A 16,422-nucleotide genomic window follows, 5' to 3' on the forward strand; every position below is an offset into this window, starting at 1 on the left:
GGGCAGTGGTCAGACACACACCCGCCCTCCAGCAGAAGCTGGAATACCAGACTCAGAAAACCTGAGAGCCCCGAAGTGCTGTAGCCCTTTGAAGTGTTTTAAATGCTGGTAACTTTATACTATGTCACGTGACAAGAACATCCTTCAAGCGCTTTAACTCCTTTGCAAAACATCACGACCGCCTGGGCTGCAGGCTGGCTTCAGAATCTCTGCGCAGCTGGCGAATCTGGGGTATAAATGTTGAGGGTCATGCCCAGGAACGTCGAGAGAGACAGTGGCAGAGGTGTGAGCGGCCATCAGCTGCAGTCACCAGACACCCTCTGCCTGGTTCAAGTGTGTCAGGTGTTTGTATTTGCCCCCTAGGTTAAAGCAGCAGAAGATGGTGATGGAGCGCCCTGTGTAACCCTGCAGGCTCCCGCCGGCGCCCACAGGCCCCAGACGCCGCTGGAGATGAATCTTTGTTGGAATGAGATAAAAAGGAAATCCCACAGCCTTCGGTAGGACTTGCAGGTCTTGGCTGTGCCCTCAGACTGCCTGCTGGAGACGTCAGCCACAAGCCCTTAGATCTCGTTCAGTTATTTGCCTGCCAAATTCACTGTGACCTCGGAGCCGATTCCCCCCTTGGCTTCTAAAGCAGAAGCAAGTCTCCGAGTCAGGGATTCTCTTTGTTTTACTGCTTGCCGTGTACTTGCATTTCCTGCGCCCTGGATTGTTCTCTCCCTCTTTCATCCCTCCTGTCTCCTTATGTTTTCGCCCCCCACCCCTTTCCTGCTGTCTCTCTGTGAGCGCATGCGCTGGTTGGGTCTCACCGCTCAAGATAAGGACTTGGAAAACCTGTCCCCTTCCCACCACATTTCTCTCTGGCCCGCCCCTCCCCGGCCCACCCGGCCTCTCTGGGAGCAGGTGCCTTTCTGCAGTCTTGTGTGGTTGCAGATACAGCCAGCATCACTGAGCGGTCAGTTGGGGCATTTAATTGTGTGTTGCCTCCATGCACGCGCTCCTGGAAAAGGTCGGGCTGGCTACAACGTAGAGCCAAGTCCCTGCCGAGCCAGGCGTAGCTGGAGTTCAGGCCGTGTTCTGTGTGTGCACCAGTCTGGGCAGGTTCCTCAGCCCTCCACCACCATGCGCTTGGAGATCAGGAACCGCTCCAGGACGGCCTTTAGCCAGCCCCTGTTAGCACCAGCAAAGATGTCCAGTGCGGAGGCCCTGGAAATCTGCTGCATGAGATGCCAGGGCAGCGTGCTCACCAGCGCAGGGAGTCACTATTCTTGAGTCGCAGGGCAGGAGAGGTTTTCCGATAGCCTTCCTGCCTGGCTGTCTCTCCTCTGGGCAGAGACGCGCACGGAGCGGGAGTGGGCGGGTGCCCTCCAAGCCACAGGCTGCAGGGACCCTGTGCACAGCCTGCCGCCCCCCCCTCGGTGCAAATTCCCATCCAGGCTCATCCTTGCGCCTGCTGTGTTCCCATCCCTTCCGCGCAGGGCTCGTCTGGAGGCCTTTTCGGACCACAGCGGGAAGCTGCAGCTCCCCCTCCAGGAGATCATCGACTGGCTGGGTCAGAAGGATGAAGAGCTGTCGGCGCAGCTGCCGCTTCAGGGAGATGTGCCCTTGGTGCAGCAGAAAAAGGAGACGCACGCGGTACGTTCAGATGCACTCCCCAGAGCCCTGCCCTCGCTTGGCTGGCCTGGCCTCTCTGCCCACAACTGTCCTTGCAGGCAGGGCTTGGGGCAACCTTCCCCTTACCCCGTCCCTGCCCGTGCCCCAGGGCAGCCCTCCTCTTCCTGGCTCCACCTCTGCTCTGCTCCCTCCGCCAAGCCATACTGCCTTGGGGATTATGGGGCCGGGTGTTGCGGCAGCAGGGGTTGCCGTCCTCTCTTGCTCACCATGCAGGCGGTGGGAGTCAGAGCAGCACGCCCCTGTGCTACACCACCGTCCCGGCCCGGGGCAACCCGCTTCTCTGCTGCTGCAGTGCCTGGTCCTATGTAGTGCCCCAATCCCGCCCGGCCATAGGATGGTTGGGTGGCCCAAAAGCACAGGGCCTGGGGTGGCCACCCATGGGTGGGACAACTCTGTTTGCAAGTCCCCCTGTGACTCCTGTGAAGGTTGGAGGCAGTAAACTGGCTGTCAGCTGCATCTTTCCCCAAGGCATAGCAGAATCAGGCCAGTTTAGAAAGGGAAGGGGCATTTAGTGTACGTTTCAGGGTGTAAATCCCTGTCACCGATGAAATCTACAAGGAGATCACAAAACTAGATGCTGAGCCTGGGTCACTAACTATTGCTTATCGCCTGTTTTCCAACTGGCTTCAACGTCCGAATTCTCAAAGGGACAGATGTCTTTCTTTGGCCATGCTCTGGGGAACCTGACATTTACCATTGGGGAGCCGAGAGACCCGTTAATCTGTCTGACCTGGATCTACAGCTGACCCAGGGCTGGGGATGTGAGAATCTTTGTGTCACAGCATGAAGCAGTTCCGATTAAGCAATGTCTGTCTTCTGATCGGAACTGAGGGAAATCACTGAAGTGCAGGTATCAGAGGGGGAGCCGAGTTAGTCTGTATCTTCAAAACCAAAAAGAAGTCCTGTGGCACCTTGTAGACTAACAGATATTTTGGAGCATAAGCTTTCATGGGCAAAGACCCACGAAAGCCTCTGCTCCAAAATGTCTGTTAGTCTACAAGGTGCCACAGGACTTCTTGTTGTCACTGAAGTGACAGGACTGGAAGAGACCTCAAGAGGTCATCCAGTCCCAGGCCCCTGCACTCCTGGGCATAGTTAAAATACTCACAAAGGGCAGATTTCTCATCCCTGGACCCACAATGCAAACTCGCCCTGATCAGAAGGTCTTCTCTCTAACAGCCCAGAACACATCAGTAGTTTCCTGTTTCAGAGATACTATTAATCTCACCACATCACTCTCCTCCTTCCCAGCGGTGGGATCTTCCCTGAATCCCAGGTCGGCTTATCCATTAATTTCCCTTTGTATGATAAAGATGTTCATATCCTGTCCTCATAGGGAGAGCTCCTTCTACATGTCAGTTACCTGCGCTGGGCCTGTAGCTCCTTCTACATGTCAGTTACCTGCGCTGGGCCTGTAGCTCCTTTCACATGTCAGTTACGTGCGCTGGGCCTGTAGCTCCTTCTACATGTCAGTTACCTGCGCTGAGCCTGCAGCTCCTTTCACATGTCAGTTACCTGCGCTGGGCCTGCAGCTCCTTTCACATGTCAGTTACCTGCGCTGGGCCTGCAGCTCCTTTCACATGTCAGTTATGTGCGCTGGGCCTGTAGCTCCTTCTACATGTCAGTTACCTGCGCTGGGCCTCTAGCTCCTTTCACATGTCAGTTACCTGTGCTGGGCCTGTACCTCCTTTCACATGTCAGTTACCTGCGCTGGGCCTGTAGCTCCTTTCACATGTCAGTTACCTGCGCTGGGCCTGCAGCTCCTTTCACATGTCAGTTACCTGCGCTGGGCCTGCAGCTCCTTTCACATGTCAGTTACCTGCGCTGGGCCTGTAGCTCCTTTCACATGTCAGTTACGTGCACTGGGCCTGCAGCTCCTTTCACATGTCAGTTACCTGCGCTGGGCCTGCAGCTCCTTTCACATGTCAGTTACCTGCGCTGGGCCTGTAGCTCCTTTCACATGTCAGTTACCTGTGCAGGGCCTGTAGCTCCTTTCACACGTCAGTTACCTGCGCTGGGCCTGTAGCTCCTTTCACATGTCAGTTACCTGCGCTTGGCCTCTAGCTCCTTTCACATGTCAGTTACGTGCGCTGGGCCTGTAGCTGCTTCTACATGTCAGTTACCTGTGCTGGGCCTGTAGCTCCTTTCACATGTCAGTTACGTGCACTGGGCCTGTAGCTCCTTTCACATGTCAGTTACCTGCGCTGGGCCTGTAGCTCCTTTCACATGTCAGTTACCTGTGCAGGGCCTGTAGCTCCTTTCACATGTCAGTTACGTGCACTGGGCCTGTAGCTCCTTTCACATGTCAGTTACCTGCGCTGGGCCTCTAGCTCCTTTCACATGTCAGTTACGTGCGCTGGGCCTGTAGCTGCTTCTACATGTCAGTTACCTGTGCTGGGCCTGTAGCTCCTTTCACACGTCAGTTACCTGCGCTGGGCCTGTAGCTCCTTTCACATGTCAGTTACCTGCGCTGGGCCTGTAGCTTACTTGTGCTCAGGGACCAACGAGCAGTCCTGCGGCACCTTCCAGAATAACACATTTGTTAGGGCAGGGGTCTACAACAAAATCAGCGAGAAAAGCCAATTTTTCAAATTCGGTTACAAACGCAACCCTTCAGGAGCCGCAGTGCGTGTGAATGTGAGCTGGTCCTCAACAAATACCGTCAAAGCGAGCGCTTTGTCACCCCGCTTTTAAGGACACCGCCCACGATGGTTTGTACCGGTTAGAAAGTTGTCAGTTTCACCCCTGGGTCGCAGAGCAAATGAGGCCAAGGAAAACGCTGCGCCTGGGGATAGGCTGTAAGGTGCAATGTTTGCATCAGCCCTCCACGCGGAGGAGGAGCCGGGAGGCACGTTCGTGGCAGGTGGCGTTCAGTGTCGCACCCACTGTCCCAGAAAGAGCCAAAGCGCCGGCCCCACTTGGCCTCCCAGGAGCTGATGCTGCTGCTGGTGCAAGGCAGCCTGAGCCCCCGCGCTCCCAGGAGCAGCAGCTGCTGTGCATGAGAGCCGGCAGCAGCTCCCTGCTCACCCGTCAGGCAACGGCACCAGCAGCAGCAGCAGCAGCAGCAGCAGCAGCATGCCCTGCCTTCTGCCTGCCCCGGGCGCAGCTGGTGGAGCAGGGAGCCCGCCTGAGGTCAGCGCCGTGGCTGGGTCTTGCCAGGGGTACATTGTCACCCACGGCAGAGGCAGGCAGGGGCGGGTCAACTCCCCCTCCATCCCTCCCTGCCTATTCCGCCTTCCCCTCCCCCTTAGCCTCCAGAGCCGCTGACCTGCCCTGGGCAGGGGGAGGAAGCTGCAGGTGGGCAGGGAAGGGAGGATGTAGAACTGGTGGCTATACTGGGGCCAGACCGCTCTCTCCCAGGGCCCGCATGGCATCGTTGCAGCTCTGCACGCTGCCACTGCTGACTCCTCTGCAGCTCCCTGCCCCGCCAGTGCTGAAACACGGAACTAAATGCAGTCGGCGAATGGCCGGATCCCCCCTGCCGGCCATTAGACCAACTGACTTCAGCTCTCTTGGTTCGGCAGCGGCAGGGCAGGGAGCCACACAAGCGTCAACGGTGGCGACACCCAGAGCTCAACCGGCTTCTTAAAGAGCCGCGGGTTGCTGGCCCCTCAACCAGGTCATGACCTTCCACGGGGAAGACCCACTTCCTGAGACACTTCAGGCAGGAGGGAGGAATTCCCTGCACGGCTCTGGGTGGAGGAAGGGAGCCTCACCAGTCTAACAGTCTGTGTCCCGCTGTGCCACTCCTCTGCAGGCTTTCATGGAGGAGGTGAAGTCTCGGGGGCCATATATCTATTCTGTCCTGGAGTCGGCACAAGCCTTCCTCTCGCAGCACCCATTCGAGGAATTAGAGGAACCAAATGCGGAAAGCAAAGGTGTGTACAGCCTGCCACTCTCCTCCCGCTCCTTGTCCTCGAGCCAGCGTGGCCGAGCTCTGCAACCCTGCATGCTGGCGTGGAGCCACCCGCAGGTGGCCTCCAACCTGGGGTTTGAGCTAAAAGGCAGCCGGCTTGCAGCAAAGGCTGTAGAGGAGACTCGCGCTGTCTCAGCGTACGTGGCCGAGGTGCCATTGCACAGCAGATCCAAGCATGCCCCGAGGTGTGTGGATTGCAGTCGCTCTAGCAGAAGAGAGGAGATGGGGGCAGGGTGCGCTGTGGCACTGGGACCTGCCCGTGCCGTAGCGTAGCTCAGGGTAATTCTGGTGTCCCATGTGTCCCCAAGGGTTTGCCTGCACCACCGTCGGAGGCTGGTCGCAGCACCTGGAGACACATTTGCTTGATCTACCGAGGGTGGGCACCGATAGCAGCAAAGCTGCAGCGGCGTGAGCTTTGACATGGGCTGCTCAAGCCCGCCTGGGACCCTGCGTGTCTGGCCTGCGCTGACGCCCATCACTGCCCTGAGCGCTGAGGCTAACTGGAATGAAGCCAGCTTGCCTGTGTCCAAACGTATGCCCAGCACGCCTCCGCCACAGCAGCGTGGACACAGCCTATGTCACGCTGCTTCGCGGCGGGCCGAGGCAGAGCGTGCCCAGGGCACTGTATGTCCCCGAGACAGGCAGGGCAGCACACGAGGGCATCAGACAGCGATTGCATTCGCATGCCACCTGCTGCAAAATAAACTCATCATGTCCCGGCTCAGCAACTGAGCCACACCCCATATGGGAAGCAACAACTGCCTCCCTTACCTGGCCCCAGAGGGATTCTCCTGGCAGCTGGGGAAGGTCTCTCCCTTTTCCTGCCGGCCCTGAGGGGTTTCCCCTCTTCCTCATGCCCATCCCCAACTGCTGGGATGGCAGAAGTTCTCTGTCAGACAGTGTCCCCCTTCTTGGCAAGGGGGCAGGGTGCACAGCCACTCCCAGCCTGCGTGTGCGATCCCGGCAGCTCCTGTGCTTTCCCTGCTGTTGAGGAGGAGTCAAGTGATCGGACGTGGCTGATAATAGAGCCCCTTTGCTGTGCTGATCCAGGGGTTAGCCCCCGACTTGTGTGGAACGGTTAGAAACCCCGGGAGCGTTTAGCTTTTAGAAAGACAAACCGGTAAGTTTTCAGTTGTGTTCAGGGCTTTCGTAAGAAGGGCGACCAAGTGTTCTGCACATCCTCTGAGGGCAGGACAGAAGATAATGGGCCAGGGAGGTTTAGATTAACTCGAAGGGTCATGATGCTCTGAAGTAGGATTCCAAAAGAGGTTGTGGAATCCCCGTCAGTGGAGGCTTTTGAGAAGAAGGTTGAACAAACAGCTATCAGGGCTGGTCTAGGTTTACTTGACCCTGCCTCAGCACCGGGGCCTGGACGTGACCACCTGTCGAGGTCTTTTCCAGCCCGGCACACCTATGATTTTATAATGTTACTGAAGTTGTTTTCTTGCTCTCTCCTGTGTTCCTCCTCTTCCCAATTCTCCCTGCTCCTCTTCTCTTCCTTTCCCTTGTCACTCCACCCTTGTCGTGGCTGGGATCTCCTGGCGGTTGGCTGTGGCCCTGCTGCTTTGCCCGTAGATGTCTCTCCAAGGCACCGGATTCAGAACGTCAGCCGGTTTGTCTGGAAGCAAGCCAATGTGGCCAGCGAGCTGTGGGAGAAGCTCACTGCCCGCTGCATTGACCAGCACCGTCACATTGAACGGACGCTGGAGCAGCTGCTGGAGGTCAAGGGAGCCATGGAGGAACTCAGCACAGCACTGGATCAAGCCGAGAGCGTGCGAGAAACCTGGGAGCCCATTGGGGACCTCTTCATTGATTCCTTACCAGAGCACATCCAGGCAACCAAGGTACATCTCACCCTTTCCTTGTCCCCAAGGGGGGCTGGTTGCATCTCTACAGTAGCTCCTCCAGGCACAGCGTCATGAACTCTGATACCGTCACGGTGCAAGTAAGACTGTGCCAGCGCCCTGGCTGGACACACAAAACCATTAGTGTGACTCTGCTGACTGCTAGGGCAAATTTGGCTTGTGATGTCTGTAGAGAGAGAGAACCCTGACGACTTCTCCAGTGGAGCACGTTCTCCTTGTTGTGTCCTGCTCCAGCCACGTACTTTGGATAGGAGTCCTCTGCTGGTCCCGGTTTGACAAAGCCTTGACTGGGATGATATAGCTGCGGTTGGTCCTGCTTTCCGCAGGGGCTTGGACCCAATGACCTCCTGAGGTCTCCTCCAACCCTACAGTTCGTATCCCCAGCAAGGGGACTCAGCTCCATCATTGTGCTAATGCGTTTCTCTCCAGTCCGGCTTGCTGGTTTCCCTCCACTGCGCTAGCGCTCTTTGGAAGGGAGTGTTAGGTAGTGATTTCTCTGCCCCACCACCACTCTCCCTGGCAATGCCAGCCGCTGGTGTGCCCAGGCGGATGCCAGAGCGTTGCTAGGGGTGTTACAGTGAAAGAGTGAGGTGAGTGGTGTCTCTCTCCCTGTCCCACCGTATGTCTCTTCTCTTCTCGGGCGGGCGGCCTCTAGCTGTTCAAAGAGGAGCTCTCCCCCATGAAGGATGGAGTGAAGCTAGTTAATGACCTCGCACACCAGCTTGCTCTCTCAGATGTGCATCTCTCCCTGGAGAACTCTCGGGCTCTGGAGCAGATCAACACCCGATGGAAACAGCTGCAGGTAGGACGAGCCAACGTGGGGCAAAGGAGGGAACCTGGGTGCTCTGTTGGACACTGTGGGGAAGGGGCTGTCATAGCGCAACTTGGATAACAGCATTCTGGGGCAGTGAGTCTGAATGGGTCTTTTCTGAGGGAGAGGAAGACAGCAGGCCACTGGGCAGGGAGCTCATGAGCCTTTGGTGGGACTCTGGAGAACAGAGACAACACAAGGAACAAGGCGCAACAGCGGCTCGCAGAGGCGGGTTCTCAGTGGGTGGTGCTGGTGACTTCCATGGAGCCATAGAGAGGATCTGGCCTGGGGTGGCTGAGAATTAGCCAGGGGAGGGAAGGGAGCAGGCCAGCAGGTGTGGTTGTTGGGGATTAGGAATCCAGGAAAGTGGCAGATGTGGGTTTGTGTTGGGGTGTCCGTACGGGGGCCCTCTGGGGTGGTGATTTGCAGTGTGCCGTGGCTCCTGACCCCTCAAGAAGCTGAGGTCCTGGAGAGGTTCACTTTAAGTTCCAGTCTCCCCTTCTCCCAGGCCTCCGTTAACGAACGCCTGAAGCAGCTCCAGGATGCCCATCGCGACTTTGGACCAGGTTCTCAGCACTTCCTCTCCAGTACGTGAGCAGATCGTCCCCGTGTCCCCCAGGCGGGAGAAGCTCAGCGCTGAGCCTGTTGCTTTGTACAGATTCACACCTGCCTGTCTGTCTGTCTTACTGGCTTGGCCACACGAGGTCACCCCCCCGGCCCATTGCCACCTTCTGGCCTAGGTCAGCTGGGACCGCACAAGGAGCCAGCTAGAAAGAGGCATTGTCGAGTGGCAGTTCCTAAGTGACTCCTGCCACTTCCCAAGGTTGACACACCATGACCCGGGAGGACCAGGGTTTAGGTGCTTGTCTGTGGGGACACTGAGGAAAACTACAACAAATCCCCTGGAGCGTGAAATCCCTGGGAAGCAGTGAAAGCGCATTGAGCCTCCTCTGGAGACAAGCCCTTACGCCCGCAGCCGCTCTCCGGGGTCATAGGGTCTGTACTTGCTAACTGCAAGGGCCGGGCTGTGGAATGGTGCCCCACGCAAGAACACAGTCATGATGACGTGGGCCAGAAGTTGATGCTTGGGGTTGTGCTACGTTCACTGGTCCTGCAGCTCCCCAGGCTGGATGACAGGTGGAAGGAGAAAGCCCACAGGGGTGGGTAGGGCAGTGGTATTTTCCATTGTAAGGCAGGAGGCCGTTCCTGCAATCCTGGGCTGGCTCTGTTAGGAGGCTGCCCCGGCAGCAGGATGAATCCTGCAGTGGAAAGCACTCAGGACAACATTTCCAAGCCGGGGTGTCTGACATTAGGCTTAAATCCAAGTGGCCTGATCCTCAGAGGTGCTGCGTTGCTTGGCCTGCCTGCAAATGGATTTCAGAGCCAGGTTCAGAAGCTCCGACCTTCACCTGTGGCCAAGTGAGCTGTGTGGTGGTGCAGAAAGGGATTTCTTTTCCCCGCTAGCGACCCTGCTGCTGCAGACATCCAAAGTAGTAGTGGCTCCTACCCACCCTGATCCTTCTGCTTCAGGAAAACCGGCCTCAGCCCCCTGAACTGAAGGCGATCTCTAATGGGAGTGAAGCACCTGCCTCGCATGCTGTGGCCCAGTGTGTTTATTGCGTAGGAACACACCCTCTGCCCCCCAAATCCAGTGTGGTACGCTCCCCACTCTGCCACGCACTGGGGCCTCAAGGACAGGCCTTGTCATGAAGTTCTCACTGCCAGAAGCAACGGCAGAGTCCCAGGGCCTGGGCCCCTCCAGAGTCAACTGTTGTTGAGCAGGGTGAGCTGGGATGGTTATTCCATTTCTGGCCCCACCTGGCCTCTGCTTCCCAAGAACAGCGCTCGACAGGCTGCGATGTCTGGTCAGAGGAGCTTGTCTGCTGTTGCTTTAATCCCTGTGTCCGTCTCTCTCCTTTGCAGCCTCTGTCCAGGTCCCCTGGGAACGAGCAATTTCCCCCAATAAAGTGCCCTACTACATCAAGTGAGTGTGCGCGCCGAGGCGGGAAGAGTGGCTGATCTCTGTCGCACGTTCCCAGGTGCTCTGCCTGTCTTCCGTTCCCTGTGGGACTCTCCCACTCTTCTCCCATAAGACCTGCGTGGTTCTGGTGGGGCAAAACACAAACCCTGTCCGTTCGAGGGTCCCATGCGCTGAGCTCGTCCCCTTCCAGTCACTCTGGACGCAGCCCAGGTAGTCCCTTGACATTGGAAAAGGTTCAGAACAAGGCAGTAGAAATGCTGAGGGACTGGAACGGCTGCCACTTGAAGAGAGGTGAAAAGGACAGGGCCTTTCAGCTTAGAAAAGAGGAGGCGAAGGGGGAGATGATGGAGGGCCATAAAATCATGACAAGGGTGGAAAAAGTGACTCAGGAAAAGTGATTTACTTGTTCCCACAACATAAGAACTAGGGGTCACCCCAGGAAATGAACGGGCAGCAGCTTTAAAACCAACAAAGGGAAGTTTTTCTTCACCCAGCGCATGGTCGGCCTGCGGAGCTCCTGGCCAGAGGAGGTTGTGAAGCCCAGGGCTGTAACAGGGATTAAAAAGGAGCTAGATAAACTCATGGAGGTCAGGTCCGTCGATGGCTGTGAGCCAGGGTGGGTAGGAATGGTGTCCCTGGCCTGTTTGGCAGAGGCTGGAAATGGATGACCAGGAGGCATCACTCAGTGACTGCCTGTTCTGTTCACTCCCTCTGGGGCTCTGGCCACTGTCGGCAGACAGGCCCCTGGGTGAGACGGACCTGTGCTCTGACCCAGTGTGGCTGTTGTCATGTTCTTCCCCCCTCATGGGCTGATCTGCAGTCCCAGTGCAAACTTCTCAGTCCCCACACTCCCCTGCGCTGGGCAAGAGAGGTGTTCCCCGACTGCTCACTAGGCGTCACAGAAGGGATGTTTGCAGACATTAGGTGGTGAGTGTGGGGGGTGCGAGGGGTGGGGGCACCCCTAATGGACAGCGTTAGAGCACTGGAGGGTAAAGAGTGAGAGCTGGAGGAGGAAGAAGCCCTCCGCAGTCAGCTCGTAAGAGGTGGGGCTGGAGGTGAACTTACCTGGGATGTCACTCCTGACTCCACAGGGGTGGACCCCCTGCCTCCAGAATGCCCCCGTCTGTGTGCACTGGGGATCCCTCTCCCCCAGTAAGAAGGTCACGTGGGGGGTGTCTGCACTGTGATGCCGGGATGGGAGTACGGGACCATGGGCTGATAGGCAGAGGCCTGCAGGCATGGGCTGCCTGGCTTGGAGCTGGAGGGAGCGCCCATCTGGGAAGGACAGCACATCCTTTGGGAACTTGTCATAAAAAAAAGGGGTTGGGTGGTGGCTGCAGCCTGCTCACCTGTGCGCCAGTAAATGTACAGGGTTAGCGATTTAGTTCTCCTCTCTCTTCAGCCACCAGGCTCAGACAACGTGCTGGGACCACCCCAAGATGACAGAGTTATACCAAACACTAGGTGAGCGCAGGTCTAGGTACCTCCCCCGGGGAGCCCATGGAAAGCATTGATCCTCCAGCCCCTCCGTCCCTGCCCCCGACGGCCTGTACTCCGCACCCTTATACGGAGGGGAGCCGAGTCCCTGCGGAGTCGGTGCTGGCTTCTCTCCCGCTTGCTTGTCCGTGGGGGAGGGCTGCTCCTTTCACGCGTTGGGAATGGCACAGCAGCCTTAGCTCCCACTCTGGGCTCATTCAAAGGACACGTTCCCCGGCTGTCTGTGGCTGGTGAGTGCTGGATGGGGACATGCACCGGCCAGAGTTACGCTCACTTCTCTCTCCTGGTTTTGCAGCCGATTTGAACAACATCAAATTCTCCGCTTATCGGACGGCCATGAAGCTGCGCCGGGTCCAGAAAGCGCTGCGGCGTGAGTACCACGTGCCCACCTTGCCCCCCTGCGCTGGGGAGGCTTCCAGCGCTTGCAGGGAGAGGCTGGAGTGGGGCAACTCCTCGGCATTTGGTCCGAGACCGTTCTTCTGACATACGTTATAGTTAGGGGCAGTTTCTACCCTCCCCTCACACCCCCCCCATGATTCTCGTGGCTTTTTATAAGCCACGGTTTCCCTTTAACGTGTCGGTGACTGGGATCTGAGCGGCTCCTGTAACCACAGCAGGGGAAAGACCGCCAGAAAGGTGCCTTTTAAAGAGACGTTGGCTCCTTGATTATGTATCTTTGTTGTGGTTGGGACTGATGCCTTCAGGGAAGGCGTCCACACTTCTCTCCTTTTCCTGTTCTCTGCCCCTCCGGTGCCTCACCCCTCGGCCTCTGGCGCGCTCAGTGGACCTGGTGACACTGGCCACAGCCTTGGAAGTCTTTAACGAGCACGAGCTCCAGCCCAGCGATCGCGTGATGGACGTGGTGGAGGTCATACAGTGCCTGACCGCCCTCTACGAGCGGCTGGAGGAGGAGAGGGGCGTTCTGGTCAACGTGCCGCTCTGCGTGGACATGAGTCTCAACTGGCTGCTCAACGTTTTCGACAGGTAGCTGCTCTCGGCTTCCTCGGCTCATCTCAGACCCATCAGGCTGGTGTGGTGGGAGCTGGCGCGCTGCCTGGGCACTGCGTGGAAGGGAGCCTCCCTGCTGGAGCGCGGGCGGGTGCTGCCGGGGCGGTGGCCCTGCTGGAATAGGCAGGGGCCTGCTGCGAGGAAGCCGGCAGCGAGGGGGGAAGTTCTTGCTGTGGAGCTCCTAGCAGGTGCTGACTGGGCGCGGCTACGAAAGGGACCTGCCCGGAAAAAAGAGGGGCTCAGAGTTCCGCCTGTTTTCCAGCGGGCGCAGCGGGAGGATGCGAGTGCTGTCCTTCAAGACGGGCATTGCGTGTCTGTGTGGCACGGAGGTGAAGGAGAAATTCCAGTGTGAGTCTGGGCACCGACGCGGTCAAAGGGGGAGCGGGAGGCGGCTGGGCTTTGTACGGTTGCTGGGCGAGAGGCCGGCTTGACGGGAGCCTCCGACCGGGACCACCCTCTTCCTCTGAGACCCAGTTCCCTAATGCAGCAGGCAGGGATGACAGTGCTGCCGTGCCAAGGTGGGAATCCCTTGGGTCAGTCTCAGGGCAAAGCTCCAAGTCTTGTATCTCCCTCCTCTCGCTTCCCCTCCTCTTGCCCAGACAAAGCTGCATCCCCGGCTGTGGAGGGGGAAAGGCTTGCGCCTGCGGTGCAGTAACGGCTGTTTCTGTTGCTCTCTCACCCTCGTTCCCTGGGTTGCTGTGGGGCTGGGCCATCTCCTGGCAGATCTCTTTGGCCAGGTGGCCAATCCCGGTGGTCTGTGTGACCAGCGGCACCTCAGCCTCCTGCTGCATGAGGCCATCCAGGTTCCGCGCCAGCTGGGAGAGGTGGCGGCGTTCGGGGGCAGCAACGTGGAGCCCAGTGTCCGCAGCTGCTTCCGCTTTGTAAGTGACCTCGGCCGCGCCGCTTTGCCCTTTGCTTCGGGAGGGGTCTGCCTGAGGGGCAGGGCTGGGAGAGAGCCGTGTCACGCCTCTCTCCTGGAGTGCACACACCCAGCTCACAGAGCTGGAAGGGACCTCGGGAGCTCGCCAAGTCCAGTCCCCGCCCTCTTGGCAGGACCAAGCACCGTCCCTGGAGCGGGTACGCCATCAGCTCAGCGGGACTGGAACAGAGACAGAGCAGAAGCTGCCCCTGGGTGCTGGCCAGCAGAGATCTCTGCCTGGAGCCATGAGGGCGCTTCCAGTCACGACCAGCTCTTGTCTCTAGAGCAACGGGAAGCCTGTGATCGAAGCTGGCCAGTTCCTGGAATGGGCCAACCTGGAGCCGCAGTCCATGGTGTGGCTGGCTGTCCTGCACAGAGTGACCATTGCGGAGCAGGTGAAGCACCAGACCAAGTGCTCCGTCTGCAGACAGTGCCCCATCAAAGGCTTCAGGTAGGGAGAGCGACGGGGCTGCAGCCCCTGCCGCCAGTTCAGGGGCGAGGGGACTCTGCAGGAGCCTGAGAGAGAGAACCACCCCCTAGTGCTGGGTGAAAATATTCCCCTCGGAGACTGTGTCCCAGCCTCAGCGGAGACCGGGTGAGGGTGGGACCCTGCGTGGGCTGGGATCTCAGCCCTGCTTCCCGCAGGCGGCCACTGCACCCTGGCTCCTGGGCGTGCCTGAGAGCTGGCCCAGCTGTTGAGCAGTCTGTGAAATGATTTGATAGCACTTAGCCCCTGGACAGAGGCCTAAGGACCCATCGCAGGTACTAATGGGCTGCTCGGCTGGCTACCTTGGCAGAGGGACAGCTGCTCTCCCACTCGGCAGGCCTGTGCCTGCAGATAGTGGCTGTCAGCCCAGGCCACAGACACACCCGCACGTTAAAATAAAAAGGAAGTGCCGGGACCCCCGGGCTGGGGCTAGCTGGTGCCGTACGGGCTGTGGCCGTTCTGGGGGCAGGGGCCGGCGTCCTGGAAAGGCCATTTGCCCTAGACTTGCGGTAGGTTTCAGATTTGACCCCCTGACCTGCACCTGTCAGTAATCTGGGCATTCACATCAGCTGTGCCTCAGTCGGGTAATGTCAGACGGCCAGACCCTGTGACCCGGCAGGAAGGGAGGGATGGAGCTAACTGGCTTCTGGAGACAGTGCCTCTGAGCCACGCTTTAAATTCAGCAAAGTGCAAGGAAAAGCAGAGCTCCCATGACCCGGGAGGAGCACACGGTGAGCCAGACACGCCACCACAGGCCAGTCCACTGTCGAGAGCCCCTGAGAGGGGACGGGCTGGACACAATGGGGCCATCCCCCTAACTTCATCTTCGCCCCAGGTACCGCAGCCTGAAGCAGTTCAACGTGGACATCTGCCAGACCTGCTTCCTGACGGGCCGAGCCAGCAAAGGGAACAAGCTGCACTACCCCATCATGGAGTACTACACCCTGGTGAGGAGCTGGGGTGCCCGCTGCCAGGCAGGGAAGTGCGGAGCAGACGCTGCTGCGGCTGGCTGCAGCTTGGGGCACTCCCAGTCATGGCTGTGCCCCCTCCTGCCGCAGGTAGCCTGGGGCAGCGCCGGGAGTGGGTTAGCTGCTGCCTTGTCCGGCGCTGCCTGCGCGTGCCGGGAGCTGCCACCACCGTTGTGTTTTGCAGATTACAAAGCGGTAGCAGGAAACACGGGGTCGGCCAAGCCAGATCGTTGGTGCGAAACGCGGTCCCTGACGGTGTGCGTGTCGCCGTGTCCTCGCACGGTGTGTGACACGCCTCCGAGTCCCCGTGCAACTGTCTGCACGTGCTTTTCCCTGCTCGCTGCACAATTCTTGCGTGCACGGGCGGCCACCGGTGGTCTGGAAACTCTCCCCCTCGGCTCTGTTTGAGGCTCAACTCGAGCGATTTCTCTCCCTTATTCACTGCAGCCTTAGTGTGTCTTGTGGCGTGTTTCCCTTGGTACCACCGGGAAACGGGTTCCACCGAGACCTCTGACCACCGGCCTGGGCACCTGCCCGCGCCGTACTGCTGTGACAAGCGGCAAAGCCCATCAGTGGTCACACACCCAGCCGAGGTTACACCCAGGCTCTCCAGCAACCGGTTTCCTCGCTTGGGTTCCCAGTGCCATCCTGCCCTGGTGGAGTCCCCCGTCCGCCTCTCCCTCAGGGCGAAGAGGCAGTGCCCATCTGTAGTAAGCAAATTGCGCTTTCCCCCACGCAGCCCAGCCAAAGCTCCCCGGTTTCGGTTCAACCAAAATCGAGTTTATTAACTACGGAACAAAACCCCTCAGTCCTTACAACGGTCTCATCACCGGCTGCCGCGTCGCGTCTCTCTCTCTGCAGACCACATCCAGCGAGAGCATGAGGGACTTCGCCACAACCCTGAAGAACAAGTTCCGGTCCAAGCAGTACTTCGCCAAGCACCTGCAGAGGGGCTACCTGCCCGTCCAGTCTGTGCTGGAAGCCGACTTCTCTGAGACGTGAGTGCTACCGTCACGCCAACAGGCTGCCTGCCACGCCCCTGGCCTGACGCACACAGACCGGGGGGCAGTGTGGATGGGGACTGAAGAAGAAACAATCCCACTGCAGGGGTCAGAGGGGGAAGGTGGCTCAGGTTTCACTAAAGGCTGGGTTGGGGTCTAGGCCTTGGCACAGACCTGGGATTCCCGTCGCCCTCCGGAGATGCTGGTTTTGGGGCCGTGCTGCGTCTGTCTTCCAGTTTAACCTCATGGGAGCGATGCTTCTCCAGACAGTCCCAGGTCCTCTAGACCCAAATGG

At 58.6% G+C, this 16,422-nt stretch overlaps 1 protein-coding gene across 1 annotated transcript; it reads left to right on the forward strand.

Moving 5' to 3' along the window:
- The first annotated feature begins 1,589 nt into the window (after positions 1-1,589).
- DRP2 (dystrophin related protein 2) lies at positions 1,590-16,152 on the forward strand. The gene is made up of 14 exons (XM_075007538.1): positions 1,590-1,635; positions 5,432-5,552; positions 7,166-7,434; positions 8,111-8,257; positions 8,775-8,853; positions 10,190-10,250; positions 11,650-11,711; positions 12,040-12,114; positions 12,527-12,728; positions 13,015-13,100; positions 13,476-13,633; positions 13,956-14,122; positions 14,994-15,105; positions 15,988-16,152. Exons 2-14 carry the CDS (start codon positions 5,438-5,440, stop codon positions 16,126-16,128), a joined length of 1,674 nt encoding a protein of 557 aa, XP_074863639.1. The 5' UTR covers positions 1,590-1,635; positions 5,432-5,437; the 3' UTR covers positions 16,129-16,152.
- Positions 16,153-16,422: the final 270 nt, after the last annotated feature.

This window comes from Carettochelys insculpta, chromosome 13, assembly GCF_033958435.1.
Source record: "Carettochelys insculpta isolate YL-2023 chromosome 13, ASM3395843v1, whole genome shotgun sequence".
Taxonomy (NCBI): domain Eukaryota; kingdom Metazoa; phylum Chordata; order Testudines; family Carettochelyidae; genus Carettochelys; species Carettochelys insculpta.